Source organism: Phoca vitulina, unplaced genomic scaffold, assembly GCF_004348235.1.
Source record: "Phoca vitulina isolate PV1807 unplaced genomic scaffold, GSC_HSeal_1.0 scaffold67, whole genome shotgun sequence".
Taxonomy (NCBI): Eukaryota; Metazoa; Chordata; class Mammalia; order Carnivora; family Phocidae; genus Phoca; species Phoca vitulina.
Genome location: NW_022589770.1, coordinates 2012419 through 2031067, shown reverse-complemented (window position 1 = coordinate 2031067; position 18649 = coordinate 2012419). Strand labels below are relative to the sequence as shown.

Here is an 18649-nt window from a genome sequence, read left to right as displayed (position 1 = left end):
TACTTAGCCCACAGTTTCTGCTCACAGCCCAGGGGGAGCCTGCCAACTACCCGGTTGCCAAAGGTCCCTTTGCCTCCCCCTTGCCCTGGAATCAGAGCCAGCACTGGTTTGGGGGTAAGAGAGACCTGGCAAGTCCATGCTCCCCTGGGACTGCCATAGGATCTCTTTCTCCCCTCTCCCCTTCCTGTGCCTAAAAAAACCCAAGCCCCATTCAGACAGCACTATTCTTACCAGTATGTCATGGTGTGAAAAGGTAGAAAGATGCCCCGTAAAGCAGCCCTGGGCAGAGCAAACACAAAATTCCAGACTGAGTTCAAAGCACTCCAATGAGTACTGGAGTGCAATGGGGGCTGTAGTCTGAAACCTCCCCAAAGGTCCCAAGGAACACAGCCCGTCCTCTGCATAGACAGCACGTGGGGGTGAACACATAGACCCGCAGATTCATTCCCCCCAAAATAAAGTTTATTCTTCAGCACTTCATACTTGGCAAGGGTTAATTACAATGTCAATTCATACAATGATTAAATTAATAAAATATTTCTGGTTCAGAGAAAAACCCTTGAGACCAGCTTTGATTCCATCAGCACAAGGTAAAGGACCCAAGTGGGGGAGGCAGCAGAGGAAGGGTTAAGGGGAATACTTAGCCAGTGATTAAATGTCATTTTCCTTGAGTCAAGCGATTCTCATTTTATTCAAGTGTCCTGGAAATGATGATGAAGACTATTTTTTTTTCCATTTTGGGGAATTCTTTTTTGGCCAATGAATAACTCTCAATCATCCGCTTTTAAAAGTATTGTGCAATTTCTAAGTAACGATTTTTAAAAATCAGGCTGACACTGCCAGCTGCCGCTGGTTGGGGTTTTCCGAGTCACCTACAGAAGAACGGCTGCTCCGCAGAGAGCCCGTCTGGGAAACCGGCCTGTATATCCTGTGCCCCAAAGCGTCCGTTTCCTCAAAGATGTAGCCAGGGGGCTCAGCATAGGAAGCCAGGCACCTGCCGATGTCCTTGGGAGTGTAACTGATGCTGTATGTGGTCTGGCCCTCCACAGGCATATTTCCTTGGGGGCCGGCCCAGGGAGGCTTACAGCTTTTGGTATTGATGGGTGGGTGGGGCACATAGTGGGCCCGAGTCGTGGTCAGACAATCCAAGGGCTCGGTGGGAATGTTCAGCTGGGGAACAGGCTTGACTAGTTCCGGCCGCATGCCAGGCCACTGTTTATAGTCGTCCTTGGTGGTAGTGGAGCCTTCAAAGCGGCTGCCACCCTTCTTGACTGAGAGCACCGGTCGGCAGGACTGAGCTGGGGCACCCTTAGGGTATGTGTAATGGGCCTGCACTGTTGTCAGAAGGTCCATCTTTTCTTCAGGAGGGACATAGGTGACAGGAATTTTGGAGAACATCTGGGGCGTTGGCCAAGCTTGGTACTTATCTCGAAACTCAGTGGTGTTAGAGAAAGGTGTGTCTAAACCACAGGGCCTGGCTACCGGTTTCAAGCTCTTGGCTGGCTCTCCCATCAGGCCCCGGTAGGATTCTTTGTGGGTGGTAAGACTTTCAAAGGGGATTTCACAGGGTCTGAACTTCTCTGCTTCATACACAAAGCGCTTCTCCATAGGGTGGGCCACGTAGCTCATCTTGTAGTTAGTCAGGTCCTCCAGGGGTATGTTACAGAGCTTGGGCATGGCCAGAGGCTTACAGCTCATGGTGTTCACTTGGCCCTTTACAGAATAGTCATCCTGGTGTGTAGTTCTACTATCAAACCTGGTTGATGCTGGCCGGTAGTGGTGTTCTGGACGAAGGAGCTCTCGTTTTGGTTGGTTCCAGGGTAAGTAATCAGCTGAAGATAAAACAATAGTGGTAATTACTTTAAATCAAGTCCACTTAACCTACATGTATTCTAAGGGGCCCCAAAACCTTAAACCAGTCTCCAATGAGATCATCCTTGAGACAAAGGAAGAATAGAGTAGATCTCTTCCACTACCTCAACCAAGGGCTTAATATTTCAACTTTATGGTATTTGCAAGTTATTATGCAGAACAGATAAATTTACAGGAGTCTCATCATAACCCACAATGCTACATGCAGGGATTTTAGAGGGTCCACAGCTGTGGGAGGATCTAGGAATTTGATTCCAGCTGAGGAGTGCAACCACTGGTGTACCTTGATCCAAGAACAGTTCTGTTCCTCTATGGGGAAGGGGCCCTCTCTGAATCAGTACAGAGTGGGAAGATGAGCATGGTGAGACAGGCAAGTCACAACCCACTGCTGGTGGGCCACCAGCCAGACCAACCAGATCTCCCTTCTCATCTATGGGGTGACCATGATTACATCCCTATAACCCACACATTTAATCCACATAAATCAAATATGCTGCCCCAAGAGAATAAAGGCATTGTATTGGTTGGAAAGAGAACAGCAGCTGCCACATGCATAGAGTTTATCATGTGATAGGCAATATTCTAAATACTTTCTATATTAACTTATTTTATCTTCAGACAGGCCTAATCAGGTGGGTGCTTTCGATATGCCCATTTTATAGATGCAGAAAGAGAGGCACAGAGAACTTAGGGAACTTGCCCAAGGTCGCTTGGCTAGAAGTGAAAAAGCATGGCTGCAAATCCAGGTCCAGAATCCATGCACTGGACCTACTCCACTACCTGGTTCTGACAATCAAGGAACACTGACTATGTACCAGCTAACTGTGCTCAGGGATTTCCATACATGACCTTGTTTCATCTTACAATAATCCTTTGTATGGTGTAATTATCTCTATTTTACCAATTTCCAAGATCAGGTCTCAGAGAGCCTAAGAAACTTTTCTAAAAGTCATATGGCTAGGGAATTAAGAGTTGGAATTTAAACCATACAGTTGACTCCAAACTCATGCTCTTCCCACAGCCTCTATTACAGCTAGGAGCACAATATATCTAGAGAGAATGAAGGTTTAAGGAAAGACTAATGAAATATAATCAGAGAATATTTGCAGAAGAAGAAGAATTTCAGAATGCTTGAAGAATGAAAATAGGCCAACCATATCTAGGGGATATCTGTCTCAAGAGGAACCTTTGCTGTGGGATTGGCATGGCCACAATAATACAAGGCCTGCACCCAAAGGAAATCTGCCCTAAAGATGGCCTCCATGCATCCTGAGGAGCAAGTTTTGTCCTCAAATTGCACTATAGGATGCTTTTAAAGTAACTTCCCCACACAAATCCTAGGGGCAGCTTTGAAACTAAAAATCTAGGTGAGAGGAGCATCTAGGTGGCTCAGTTGGTTTAGCAACTGCCTGTGGCTCAGGTCATGATCCTGGAGTCCCGGGATCGAGTCCCGCATCGGGCTCTCTGCTCAGCAGGGAGTCTGCTTCTCCCTCTGACTCTCCTGCTTCTCATGCTCTCTCTCTCTCTCTCATTCTCTCTCTCTCAAATAAATAAATACATAAATAAAATCTTAAAAAAAAAAAATCTAGGTGAGAAAAATAGGATAGCAAACCATACCATTCAAACACCTTGATAATGCTTCCATTCTTTTCATAATACTGGGCTCACACCCAAGTCCTACATTGCCCCCACTGTGTCCATCAATTACCAGATCTAAAGTAACCTATATGAAATCCTAGTGAACCCTCTGAATCCACAGGGAATTCTCCTGCTTACAGCTTTACAAAGCGTTAAGAACAAAAGCAGCTTCTCAGGAGCCTTGGTTATATACAGCCAATACCAGGGGAGTCCACAGGCACACTTTTTAAAAACACTTTTACTGAAATATAATCTGTATAACACAAAATGCACCATCTTACATTTTTTAATTATGCAATAACTTTTACAGAGCTGGGCAACCATCACCAAAATCCAGTTATAGAACATTTCTGCCCCAAAAATATTGATCAAGCCCATCTGCAATTTATCTTTACTCCCATTACCAGACAGCCATTCTATCTGCTCTTGGTCTCTATAGATGTGCCTTTTCTGGACATTTTATATAAATATAATTACACAACATATAGTGTTCTGCATTTGGCTTTTTTTCATGGAACATAATTGAGATTCATCCCTGTTGTAGCATGTATCTGTTCACTCCTTTTATTGCTGAATAGTATTACATTATATGGATATACCAAATTTTGTTTACCCATTCATCGACTGATGAATATTTGGGTTGTTTCTACCTGTTGGCTATTAGGAAAATTTCTGCTATGAACATTCGTGGTCAAGTCTTTGTGTGGATATATATTTCATTTCTCTTAGGTAGATACCAAGAGCAGAATGGCTAGGTTATATGGCAAATATATGTTTAACTTTTTAAGATAATACAAACTTTCCAAAGTAGATGTACCATTTTACATTCTCACCAGCAATTTGTGAAAGTTCTAATTCCTCCATACCTTCACCAACACTTTCTTTTAAATTATAGACACTATAGTAGGTGTTTAGTGGTATCCCATTGCAGTTTACTTTACATTTCCCCAATAGCTCGTGATGGCAATAAAAAGAAACATAGAGTTAAACAAAAGGAGCAGACACAGGAATATGTCCCAAATGAAAGAACTCGACAAAGCCACACACACAAAAAAAGAGCTAAACAAAACAGAGATAAGCAATATGCTAGATAGAGAATTAAAAGTAGAAGTCATAAAGATACTCAATGGACCCAAGAGAAGAGTTTTCAGTGAGAACTTCAACAAAGAGACAGGAAATATAAAAAAGAACCAGTCACAACAGAATACATAACTGAAATTAAAAATACACCACAAGGGAATCAACAGCAGATTAGAGGATGCAGAAGAATGGGTCAATAATCTGGAAGACAGGATAATGAAAGCAACCAAGGCAAAGAGAAAAGAGAATATTTAAAAATGAGGATAGGTTAAGGGATATCTGCAACATCATCAAGCATAATAACATTCACACTATAGAGGCGTAAGGGGGCAGAAAACCTATTTGAAGAAATAATAGCTGAAAGTTTTCCTAATCTACGGAATGAAACAGCCAAGATCCAGGAGGCACAGAGAGCCCCTAACAAGATGAACCAAGGAGATCCACACCTAGACATATAATAATTAAAGTCACAAAGGTTAAGGATAAAGAGAGAATCTTAAGAGCAGGAGGAGAAAACAGTTACATACAAGGGAAACCCCATAAGGTTGTGAGCTGATTTTTCAGCAGAAACTTTGCAGGCCAGACTGGCGTGATATATTCAAGGTGCTGAAAGGAAAAAACCTACAACCAAGAACACTCTACCCAGCAAGGCTATCATTCAGAATTGGAGGAGAGAAAGAATTTCCCAAACAAACAAAAGTTAAGAATTCATCACCACTAAACTAGACTTACAAGAAATGTTAAAGTGACTTCTTTAAGTGGAAAGAAAGTCCCACAACTAGAAGAAAATTGTGAAAGGAAAAAATTTCATAAGTAAAAGGAAACATATAGTAAAGGTAGTAGATTAATCACTTATGATGCCAGTATGGAGGTTAAAACACAAAAGTAGTAAGACCAGTTATATCTACAAAAATTAGTCAAGGGATACACAAAAAGATGTAAAATATGACATCAGGTATACAAACTGTAGATGGGGAGGAAAAATTAGTGCTTTTAGAATGTATTTAACCTTAAGCAATCACCAACTTAAAATAGACCTATAGACTGCCATACACATAGGAGGTTGTACATGAACCCAATGGTAACCATAAACCAAAAACTTATAATACACAAAAAATAAAGAGAAAGGAAACCAAGCATAGCATTAAAGAAAGAAAGCCATCAAACCACAAGGGAAGAGAACAAACCACAAGAAAAGAAGGAACAGAGATAAACTAAAAAAACAACCAGAAAATAATTAACAAAATGGCACTAAGTAGAGTCCAGGACCACCACATGGATTCACAGGTGAATTCCACCAAACAGTTAAAGAGTTAATACCTATTCTCCTCAAATTACTCCAAAAAAATAGAAGAGGAAGGAAAGCTTCCAAATACATTCCATGAGGCATTACCCTGATACCAAAACCAGACGGAGACACTATGAAAAAAGAGAACTATGTGAATTGTGCAAGACTGTTGAATCACAGATCTGTACCTCTGAAACAAATAATACAATATATGTTAAAAAAAAAAAAAAAAAAAAAGAAGAAGAAGAAGAAGAAGAAGAAGAAGATAGCCGGAGGGAAAGAATGAAGGGGGGGAAATCGGAGGGGGAGACGAACCATGAGAGATGATGGATTCTGAAAAACAAACTGAGGGTTCTAGAGGGGAGGGGGTGGGAGGATGGGTTAGCCTGGTGATGGGTATTAAAGAGGGCACGGTCTGCATGGAGCACTGGGTGTTCTATGCAAACAATGAATCATGGAACACTACATCAAAAACTAATGATGTAATGTATGGTAATTAAATAACAATAAAAATCTTTTTTAAATAAAATAATGAGGTTAAAAAAAAAAGAGAGAGAGAGAGAACTACAGGCCAATATCCCTGATGAACATAGGTACAAATATCCTCAACAAAATATTAGCAAACCACATTCAAAAATACATAAAAGGAGACCGATGAATCACAGACATGTACCCCTGAAACAAATAATACATTATATGTTAATAAAAAATTAAAAATAAAATAAAATAAAAAATCATAAAGTGGTGTTTTCAAAATTGGGAAAAAAAGTACATAAAAGGATCATTCACCATGATCAACTGGGCTTTATTCCAAGGATGCAAGGATGATTCAATATTCATAAATCAGTCAACATATGCACATCAACAAAAAGATTAAAAACCATATAATCATCTCAATAGATGTATAAAAAAAAAAAGCATTTGACAAAATTCAATATCCATTCATGATTAAAAAACAACAAAGTGGGTTTAGAGGGAACACTCTTCAACATCATAAAGGCTATATACGAAAAACCCACAGTTAACATCATCCTCAATGATGAAAAACTGAGAGCTTTACCTCTAAGATCAGGAACAAGACAAGGATATCCATTCTTTCCACTTTTATTGAACATAGTACCGCAAGCCCTAACCCCAGCAATCAGACATCCAAATCAAATTAGCAAGGAAGAAGTTGTCACTATTTCCAGGTGACATAATACTATACAGAGAAAACCCTAAAGATTCCACCAAAAGACTACTAGAATAAATGAGTACAGTTATAGAATACAAAATTAACGCACAGAAATCAGTTGTGTTTCTGTACAGTAGTAAGAAAGTAGCAAAAAGGGGCATCTGACTCAGTAAGTTAAGCGTCTGCCTTTGGCTCAGGTCATGATCCCAGGGTCCTGGGATCGAGCCCCGCATCAGGCTCTCTGCTCAGCAGGGAGTCTGCTTCTCTCTCTCTCTCCCTCTGCCCCTCCCCACCACTCATTCTCTCTCTCTCTCTCAAATAAATAAAATCTTTTTTTAAAAAAGTAGCAAAAAGAAAAATTAAAACAATTTTATTTACAAGTGTGCCAAAAAGAATAAAATACCTAGAATAAACTTAACTAAGAAGACAAAAGACCTGTACTCTGAAAACTATAAAACACTGATGAAAGAAATTAATGACACAAGTGGAAAGATATTCCATGGACTGGAAGAATTAATATTGTTAAGATGTCTATATTACCCAAAGCAATCTACAGATTCAGTGTAATCCCTATCAAAATACCAATAGCATTTTTCATAGAACTAGAACAAATAATCCTACAATTTGTAGGCAACCACAATACAAACCCAAACAGCCAAAGCAATCTTGAGAAGGAACAGAGGTATCACAATTCCAGATTTTAAGATATACTACAAAGCTATAGTAATCAAAACAGTATGGTACTGGCACAAAAATAGACTCACAGATCAATGGACAGAATTCAGAGCCTAGAAATAGACATATTTGACATAGACATATGATCAATCAATCTATGACAAAGGAACCAAGAATATGCAATGGGAAAAAGACACTCTCTTCAATAAATGGTGCTGGAAAAACTGGATAACTACATGCAAAACAATGAAACTAGACCACTTTCTTAAACCATATACAAAAATAAATCAAAATAGTTTAAAAACCAAAATGTGACATCTCAAACCATAAAACTTCTAAAGTATAGGCAGTAACCTCTTGGACACATTTAGGATGATTTTTCTGGATCTGTCTCCTCAAGCAAGGGAAACAAAATCAAAAAAACCATTGGGACTACATCAAACTAAAAAGCTTTTGTACAGCAAAGGAAACCATCAGTAAGAGGAAAAGGTGACATACTGAATGGGAGAAGATATTTGCAAATCATATATGATAAGGGACTATTATCCAAAATATATAAAGAACTCCTACAACTCAATAGCAAAAAAACACAACTCAGTTTTATAGTGGGGAGAGGACCTTAACAGACATTTTTCCAAACAAGACATATAGATGGCCAGCAGACACATGAAAAGTTGCTCAACATCACTAATCATTAGGGAAATGCAAATTAAAACCATAATAAGATATTACCTCAGACCAGTCAGAATGGCTAGTATCAAAAATACAAGAAAAACCAAATGTTGGTGAGGATATAGAGAAAAGGGAGCCCTCATACACTGTTGGTGGGAACTTAACCAAGTTAAATAAATTGGTGCCACCACTCTGGAAGACAGTATGGAAGTTCCTCAAAATTTTTTAAATAGAAATATCATATGATACAATAATTCCACTACTGGGTATTTACCCAAAGAAAATAAAAACACTGGGGCACCTGGGTGGCTCAGTCAGTTAAGCATCTGCCTTCAGCTTGGGTTGTGATCCCAGGGTCCTAGGATTGAGCCCCACGTCGGGCCCTCTGCTCAGTGGGGAGCCTACTTCTCCCTCTCCCTCCCTGCTCCCCCTGCTTGTGCTCTGTCAAATGAATAAATAAAATCTTTAAAAAAAAAAAAAAAGAAAAGAAAAACACTAATTTGAAAAGATATATGAATCTCTATGTTTACTGCAACATTACTTACAATAGCCAAGATATGGAAGCAACCCAAGTGTCCACTTATAGATGAATGAATAAAGAAGATGTGTTATATGTATACAATGGAATATTACCCGTAAAAAGAATGAAATCTTACCATGCATAACAACATGGATCGACCTAGAGGATATTACACTAAGTGAAATAAGTCAGAGAAAGACCAATACCATATGATTTTGCATGTATGTGGAATCTAAAAAACAAAACGAACAACAACAACAAAAATCAGACTCTTAAATACAAAGAACTGGTGATTGCCAAAAGGGTAATGGAGGCTGGGCAAAATGGGTGAGGGAGACTAAGAAATACAAACTTGCATTTATAAGTCACAGGGATGAAAAGTATAGTGTAGGGAATAGAGTCCATAATGTGTAATATACTTACCATGATGAGCATTTTATAATGTATATAATTGTTGAATCACTGTTATACACCTGAAACCAATTTATTATATGTTAACTATATATTTCAAATGACATTTTAAAAATTTTAAAAGTAACAAACAATGTTGAATATCTCTGCATGTGCTTATTAGCCATTCATATGTCCTTCTTTGGTAAAATGTCTTCTCAAGTCATTTGCCCATTTTTTTAATTGTCATCTTACTATTGAGTTATGAGTTATTTGCATATTCTGGATACAAGTCCTATACCAGATAAGTGATTTGTAAGTATTTTTTCCTATTACTTATAGTCTCATTTTCTTAATGATGTCTTTTGAAGCACACAGAAGTTTTATATTTTTTTAAGATGAAATTTTTTTCCTATGTCTTAGTCTAAAAGGTTTATAGTTTTAGCTCTTACATCTAGGTCTCTGATCCTTTCTGATTTTTGAGTATGATGTGAGGTAAAGATCTAAGTTCATCTTTTTGTATGTGGATCTTCAATTTTTCCAGCATCATTTGACAAAATGACAAAATTTTAGCTATTCTGGTTTATTTCAATTTAATATATAAAATTTGGGATCAGCTTTCCAATTTCTGGGGGTAAAAAACAGTCTGTTGGGACTTTGATAGAAACAGCATTGACTCGTTAGATCAGTTTGGGAGCAACTCTATCTTAATAGTATTGGTTTGGTTTTTGTTTTTTTTTCATGGTCTTTTTATTTTTTTTTATTTTTTTTATTATGTTATGTTAATAGTATTGTATCTTCTAACCCATGTACATGGATTGTCTCACAATCTATTTAGATATTTCTCTCAGCACTGTTTTCAAAGTTCAGTGTACAAGTCTTACACTTCTTTTTCAAAAATTATCCCAAATATTTTATTAATTTTGAAGCTATTAAAGAGAACTTTTTCTTAATTTCATTTTCACATTGTCAATGTTAATATATAGAAATATACATTATATATACTTGGCTGAATTTATGTATTCATTCTAGTAGTTCTCTGTGAATTCCTTAGGATTATCTGCATACAGGATTATGTTGTCTGAGAATAAAGACAGTTTTGTGTCTTCCTAATTTAGATGCATTTTTTTTAATTCTTCTTGCACTATGTACTGGCTATAACCTGTGGTACAATGTTCAATGGAAGGGGAAGGAGCAGACATCTAGACTGGTTCCCAATCTTAGAGAGGAAAGCACTCAGTCTTTCTGCATTAAGTATGATATTAGCTATAGGGTTTTCTGTGGATACCCTTTAGCAGGCTGAGGAAGTTTCCTTCTAATGGTAGCTTGTTGAGAGCTTTTATGGTTATCAGATATTGTCAAATATTTTCTCTGTGTCTACTAATCATGTGGCTTTGTCTTTTACTTTATAAATGTGGTATATTAATTTATTTTCTGATGTTAAAACAACCTTGCATTCCTGATACAATCCTTGCAGTTTTATAATTATTGGTTGTTTTTTAAAATAGAAAAAAGTAGACATTTACCTACATAATTACCTTCTGATGAAAACTTAGTTGTTATTGTCATTTCCCTGTATGTGATAAGTATTTTTTTCTCTTTTGCTTCTTTCCAAATCTTTGGCCTTGGCTTCCAACAGTTTAACTATTATGTGACTAAGTATGGATCTCTGTTTATTCCATTTGGACTATGCTTCTTGGATATATAGATTAATATTTCTTCTGCCTTTTTCTTCTTCTGGGGTTCCCATCATGAGTATGTTGTACAGTTGATGATATCCCACAAGTCTGAGTTTCTTTCTTAATTTTTTCTTGTTCTTCAGATTGGGTAATATTTATTGATTTATCCCCATTTTCACTGATTCTTTCTTCTGCCAGTTCAAACCTAGTGTTAAGTCCCTATAATTATTTTGTTATTCTCCTTTCAATTACAGTGTTTTCATTTAATTTTTATGGCTTCCTTTTATTGGCATTCTCTGATAGGAAACTGTTGTAATATTTTTATTTCTTTAAACATGGTTTCCTGGAGTGCCTGGGTGGCTCAGTTGGTTAAGCATCCAACTCTTTTTTTTTTTAAGATTTTATTTATTTATTTGAGCGAGAGAGACAGAGAGAGCATGAGCAGGGGGAGGAGCAGAGGAGGATGGAGAAGCAGACACCCCACTGAGCAGGGAGCCCAACACAAGGCTCGATCCCAGGACTCCAGGATCATGACCTGAGCCGAAGGCAGATGCTTGCTTAACTGACTGAGCCACCCAGGCGCCCCTAAGCATCTAACTCTTGATTTCAGCTCAGGTCATGATCTCAGGGTCATGAGATCAAGCCCCACATTAGGCTCTGTGCTGTGTGTGGAGCCTGCTCAAGATTCTCTCTCCCTCTCTTCTGTCCCCCAATCCCACCCCCCACCCCTCCCCTCAGTCTCGCACATTTGTGCACATGGTCTCTCTCTAAAAGAATAAATAAGAAATAAAAATAAGCATTGCTTTCTGTTGTTCTTTGAACATATTTATAATAAGTACTTTGAAATAGTCTGCTAGGTCTAATATCTGGGCCTCTTCAGAGGTAGTTTTTATCTACTGCTTTGTTTTCCTATTCATGGATTACATTTCCCTGTTCCTTTTTATACCTTATAATTTTTTGCTAAGAACTCACCATTTCAGATAATATGCTAGTTCCCACCCCCACTGCAAGCTGTTTTTGCTGTTTAGTGACTTGCCTGCAGTAATTCTATGGAGTCTTTTCTCCCCAGCAGTGTGTGACGACTGATGTTTTGCTTAGTTTCTTCTTTTAATTGTTTTTAAGCCAAGATTCCTGAAAGTTACCCTGTGATAGCATTGTTTAGTAATTAGCCAATGATTATCAAAAGTTATGCTTAAACACCTTAGGCCAGTAAGGCTTTCATCCCTTTGCTAATGAATGTGTGTGTGTGGGTTAGGGAACAAAGTCAAAGATCAGACCATTTACAACTCTGCCTTGGCTTTTAGTTTCTTCCAGGATTTCTCATGTCTCCTCTGTACCTGGACCAGGCATCATCTTCAACCAGGATGATGAGTAGATCATTAGCCCCGTCTCTTATCTCTCTTGAGCCTGTATACTACCTTGCCCATATGCAGTCTTCTAGGCCATAAGGAATATGTATGAGCTTATCAAGGCCTTTCCTATTCTCTGGATCTCTTTGTTAGATTTCTGTCTGGTCTGCTGCCTACCCCAACTAATTCTGCAGTTGTCTTCACTGAGTTTTTTGCTACTGAGATCACTATTGTTTTTATTGAAACCTCTGGGTATGTACGCTACTCCAAATCAAGTTAGCCCAGACTAGCAGCAGAGCTGCTGGTTTTCACAGCCCAGCCTACCCAGGCAGAACCACCACACAGATCAAACTTGGGAGGAGGGGTGATGGAATGAGTCCCAGGATAAAACGCCACAAACTCTGACTTTTTATAATGATGGTTTAGCAATTTTTCTTGAATAAATGCTTCTCAGTTTGTTGTGTGCCTTTAGTTGATTTCCAGAGCCCTAAAATGGTTGGTTTTTATTGTTTTGTCCATTTTTGTTGCTTTTTAGGAAGAGGATTTACTGAGCTCCTCACTCCACCCCTCCAGAAGTCCTGACATCCCCACCCCCAGGCACACTTTTAAGTTTATTTTAGGCCAATAATACTACCAACTATTTATTTTAAATTGGCCTCATTTTAATTGAAAATCTAATCTTTCTCTGAGAGCCATTAATGGCTCTATCAGCATCTTGAAAGCATTAGGGGGCCTTAGAGGGAACCATCTAGCTGAATATAAACCACATGTTTCCCTTTCAGACTTCAGCCCTCACTAAAATGGGGGCATCTACCTGTAGATGCCTACACACTGCCTCAAGGTGCCTGGGGGTGGGTGGGACAGGACTTTTCTGGCCCTCTTCTGTGACGGATGAAGTGTTAAGAAAACAGGTTCCTAGGCTGAAAGTTGCCTCATGTGATTTCTGATACCCAACAATACAGTCAAAACCACATTATTATCCAACCTCCTAACTTCCTTCACCCAACATGTATTACAAAAAAGCCTGCATAGGACCCTAAAAACCTCAGAATTCCACATGACAAACTATGTACATGCCTGAAAAGCCATCAGTAAAGCCCTTCAGGGCCAGGGTGTCATGTGGGTAATTGGCAAGAATCTCTTTAGAAAGGATTCCATTCAATAATATGTCCTTAAAAAAAACTTAGCTAAGCCTAAAGCTGAGCATCAAGTAATTACACTTTCAATCTTTCCAATTGCACAGTGTTTTGAAAATGTCAAAATTACAACCAAATGCTGCTGGAGCATATTTAATGGTGGTTTTCTGGACCCCACTAAAGGTGCTGACCATAATAGAAGAAAAAAGTTTGCATATTTTTCCTGTAGAACTACAGTAAGTGGAACATAGAGACATAATATAGATGGCACCGGTTGAAATACACACATTTAATGACCTTGGACTTCGGTTTTTCTTCTCCTTTGGGAGGAGAATCAATGTATGTCCATGAAACCATGAAGGTTGCTATGGAAAAGACTTCCTAAGGAAGCAAATGTCCACAAGAGACAGACAAGTCATGGAAAGGTGATACACCAAGTGATAAGGCAAGAGTGTGGTCCTCTCACACAATGCGTGAAGTTTTGCAAGACTGACCCAAAGGGAAAGTAAATGTCCTGGGTCTTCCCTGAGCTTCACTCCTGCTTTTAGCCAGGACCCACAGAATAATAGGCTGGGTGGGGGTTTGCATAAATCTAATGCCAAACTGTGTCACCTGGAGCCTTGTAAACAATGGTCCAGACTATTCATTTATTTCCTCACTAAACATACCTTTGTTGTGCCATCCTCTGTGCTAAATGATGGGAATACATATGTTGGGCTATCAAGGCCCACTTTTGGAAGCCACTATCTCATAGGGAAGTAATGCAACGAATAAACCATTTCTCACTCCCAGACCTCTCTCTGCACCTAGGGCAAAGTGGGAAGGGGGAATTGAGCTGAGCAGGCAGTTGTACTGAAGAGCCTCTAACTCCACCAAGATTCATAAACAAGGGGACCCATAAGGAGCATGTGAAGGAAAGGAGTTTGTAGCTGGACATACCCTACCAGAGTCCCTGCTCCTTCTCCCATCAGCGATAAGGGCTCACTCTAGTTTTGTGCCTCCTTCCTACATTTTTAGGGTCCATGGCACCCCTTTTCTTGCCTTCTGTAAACACTAGATGGAAAGGGAGATGAAGGAGTCCTGTAGAGGCCAGAATGCACCTGGTTGTAATGACTCCTTTGTAAAGCATCTACTACAGTGCCTGCCTTGTGGCTGGCAAAGAAAAAGACAGATCCCTGCCATCTTAGAGATTACAGCCTGGCCAAGGAGACAAATGTTAAGAAAAAAAAAAAAAAAAAAAATTACACACTGAATTACAAAACAGAGGATTACAAGGCACTCTTAGGGCATCTAATAGGATGTATATAGTCTGGTATGGAGGAAGGTCTAGAAAGGCTTCAAAGGGTGTGATATTTCTGCTGCTCATTGAAAGAGGAGTGCTAGACAAAGGAAGCGTGGAGGGCTCTATAAAGAGGAAGTAGCATGTGCAACATGCCCTGAGACAGAAAAGAAATGCAGGAAAGGAACTGAAAGAAGGTCTTGTGGCCAGAGCAGAGGGGCACCGGGAGGAGGCACCAGAATCTGCAAGGTACCTGAGGAGATGGTAAAGATTTGGGATTTTATCCTAAGAACCACAGTATTTGAGGAGTTTAAACAGAGAAGGGGTCAGATCATATTGCCATTTTTAAAAGATCTCCCTGGTTCCTTTCTGTGGAAAATGGATAAAAGCAGACAAGATTGGAGACATGCTCAGGTATACACTCAGGTGTAGACATGCAGAAGGCAGGATTCGGGTTTTGCTGGCAGGTAGCAACAAAAGGACAGAAGAGAGAGAGAGTAAAAGATGGGCTGCAATGATATACCAGAGAATAGGCTACATGGGCCACAGACACAGGAGGGATTGATGTGGAAATGGAAGGTTGAGGCCCCAGTGGACAAGGGATCCCAATGAGGCCAAAAACTGTCTTGGTGGGAATAGTTAAGAGAGCAAGCTGGGAGCACTGGATATTGGGGTGCATAAAGGAGGAGCCATTTCAGGGTATGACAATGTCCAAAATGCAGCCTGGCAGAAGGTGACTATGGAAGAGAAAGATACTAAAGATGAGGTGGGAAAATGACAAGGGTCCGGGGTCTTGGAAGAAGCAGAGAAGCTCGCCCATGTGTGTTGTCTTTGGAATGATAGATTTAGAGTCCCTAGAAGGGCTTCAGGAAGATTCCTACATCCCCGCAAGCCTCCCTATCTCCACTTGCCTAAATGTCTGGCTTGACTAAATAAAAGCAACTATTAGCACAGTCATTTAGGGATCCACAAACATGTGACATGAACAATTGAACATATATTCCTAGGGCAACCATGTGCCCACGTGCATCAGAAGCAGAAGAGTTAAGGACTATAAACTGGCCTCCATCCCCATGGTCTCAGCCTGTGGCTTGTGCCCCACAGAGTGACTGCCACACTGCTTTCACTGTCCCTACCACTCCATATCCCATCTCTCCTACAGGACTACTAAGTCACGGCAGATCATTATGCTTCCTAATACCATGCCTGGGATGTTAACAGATGCTCAATAAAGAATGAACCAGGACGCTTGGGTGGCTCAGTTGGTTAAGCATCTCACTCTTGGTTTCGGCTCGGGTCGTGATCTCACGGGTTGTGAGATGGAGCCCTACGTCAGATTCCCCACACAGCATGGAGTCTCTTGAGATTCTCTCCCTCTGCCCCTCCCCAAGCCCCTCTCTCAAATAAATACATAAATAAATCTTTTTTAAAAAGAATGAATCAATCCCTTTTATATGAAGTACAAAACTAGTAAAACTAATTTATGGTGTTAAAAGTCAGCATAATGGTTTATCCTAGATGGGATCAGTGTCCTATTTCTTGATCAGGGCACTATTTACAGGAATGTGTTCACTCAAAGTTCATTCGCCTGTATAATTAAGATTTGTACGTTTTTCTGTATGTACATTAGGTTTCCATAATTTTTTAAATGGATGAATGAATCAATGACTCAATCAGCAATGGAACCTAACTTAAACTTGACTTAAACTTGAAACGTTTCCCCAGTGTAAAATTCTAACAGCAAGTTAAGGCAGGGGTTGGTACATCTTTTCTATAAAAGACCAGGTATTAAATGTCTTGGGCCTTGCAGGCCATAGAATCTCCATCACAACCACTCGGATTCACTGCTCTAGCACAGAAGTAGCCACGGATAATGTGTAAACAAATGAGTGTGGCCATGCTCCAACAAAATGTACTTATGAATGCCAAAGTTTGAACATCAAGTAATTTTCACATTTCCTAAAATAATAGTCTGATTTTTTTTAATCATTCAAAAATTTAAAACCATTCTCAGCTCTCCAGCTCTACAAAAACAGGCTGCAGACCAGATTTGGCCCACAGGATGTAGTACCCCCCGACCCCTGCACTCCGAGGGTGTACCTGCAAAACCCATTTCTTGGCCTGCATACAGGCTCAGCCTATCCTTCCCCAACCTGCCCCTCAAGCACTCTCCCACCTTTGTAAGTAGGCAGACACTCCATCTTGTCACCACATGGGTATTTACTGTCCCGAGGCTTGATGGGGTCCATTCGACAGACAGGGTAGGGGTTATAATCTTGTTTATACGTTGTGAGCAGATCCATGTTCTCTTCACTTGGGACGAACTGGTCGGGCTGGTAGAACTTCACTGGTAACACTTTGTGAGGCCCAAAATCTCTCCTGAAAGGAAAATAAGCATACACCATTGACCCAGGAGAAGGCTCATAAGGGTTTCCATTTAACCCAATTCTACAAATGTTTGCTGTGAAGTCATCTTCTACTCTATCCCCCTAACTGCTCTTCCTCCTCTGTTGCCCACTTTCCCAAAAGGCACCACCATTCCCCTCTCTCTCACCCAAGTCAGATCCCCAGATGCCCGCCTGGACCCACCCCATCACGGCTCCAGATAATCACTCACCAAGGGCAGCCCCCCCCATCTCATTGGTTTGTCTTTCCCGCTTGGTTCAGACCCTGACCATTTCTCACTTGGCTCATGTAACAATTTACCACCTGGACATGCTGCTGCATTTCCCACCGCTTCTACATCAATCCCCATAGTGTGACCAGAGTAAACTCTCTGAAATGAGATCACAAAATGGGATCATTTCACTCCCCACCTGAAAACTCTTCCAGATAAAACCAGACTCTCTAGCATGGCATATAAGCTTTCCTGGACCTGCCTCTGCCTTCCTCCCCAGCCTCATCTCCCCCCTCCACCCCTGGCCCACGCTCCACTCCAACCACACCGAACCACTCAGAAGGCCTCTCTTCTGTCCCTGCCCTCTCCAGCTTCTTTCCCTCCAGTCACTTGACTGGCGCGAGCTAACTTTTATTTTTCAGGTACCACCCACCACCTCCTCTTCTGTGCTTTCAGTAGCTTCTCCTGCAGATACTGATCTCCTTCCTCTACTTGACCCTATAGAAAACCTAGAGGGCAGAAAAGCACAATAAATGGAGACACAGAGTCTTTCATTTCTCAGCTCTCTGGCATCAGGGCTTCCATTATTTCAGGGAGTATGGAAACAATAGGTCAGAAAAAGCATGATGGTCTTCAACTAGATAGGAAGCACTCCCTTCCCAGAACATCCTACAGCTCCAGAGATGCCAGGATGCTAACTGCACCATCACCAGGAATGATCCTGGCAAAACCAGGGCTCAGCTTGGGCTCACAATGTCTGCCAGGGCAGTCTTGACTCCCCACTGCTCAATGCAAACTCTTTTAAGCAAACATTTCCCCCCAAGGGTTTCTGATTTACACAACAGCCTGTTTTTGCTTGGAACCCATTTATCCAACTGGACAAGTGGAAGGGAGATTTTCCCTGACGGTGCTTGCCAAAACAACCTCGCCAAGGGAAGGGGGAAGTTTCCGGACAGGAAAACATCAGGCCCAAACACCAATAAAACCTACTTCCTGGCCAAAATCTGGAGCAGCATTACTGAGCCATGCTTGAATAACAAAGGTAACACGCTCCACTGTAACCTGTCTTGCATGAATTATACACATGATTGTGAATAAACCCAAGCTGGGACCTGAAAGCGCTTGGTGGGATGGGAGGAGGCAGGTAGGAAGCAGGAGAACTGGTCTCTCTAGGGCTCTAAGGGGGAAATGGGAGATGCTTCAGTTGAACTCCCAGTACCTCCCTCTGCGTACATTTAAAAATATCTCTCAGCAGCAGTTATAGGGTCTTCAGCCTGGGC

At 40.5% G+C, this 18649-nt stretch overlaps 1 protein-coding gene across 1 annotated transcript; it reads right to left on the bottom strand.

The window, feature by feature from the left end:
• Positions 1 to 453: 453 nt before the first annotated feature.
• Positions 454 to 17507, bottom strand: SAXO1 (stabilizer of axonemal microtubules 1). Its single transcript, XM_032392347.1, has 3 exons — positions 17428 to 17507; positions 16929 to 17131; positions 454 to 1832 (listed from the first exon to the last, which is right to left on the bottom strand). The coding sequence occupies exons 1-3, from the start codon at positions 17505 to 17507 to the stop codon at positions 826 to 828; spliced, it is 1290 nt and encodes a 429-aa protein (XP_032248238.1). The 3' UTR covers positions 454 to 825.
• Positions 17508 to 18649: the final 1142 nt, after the last annotated feature.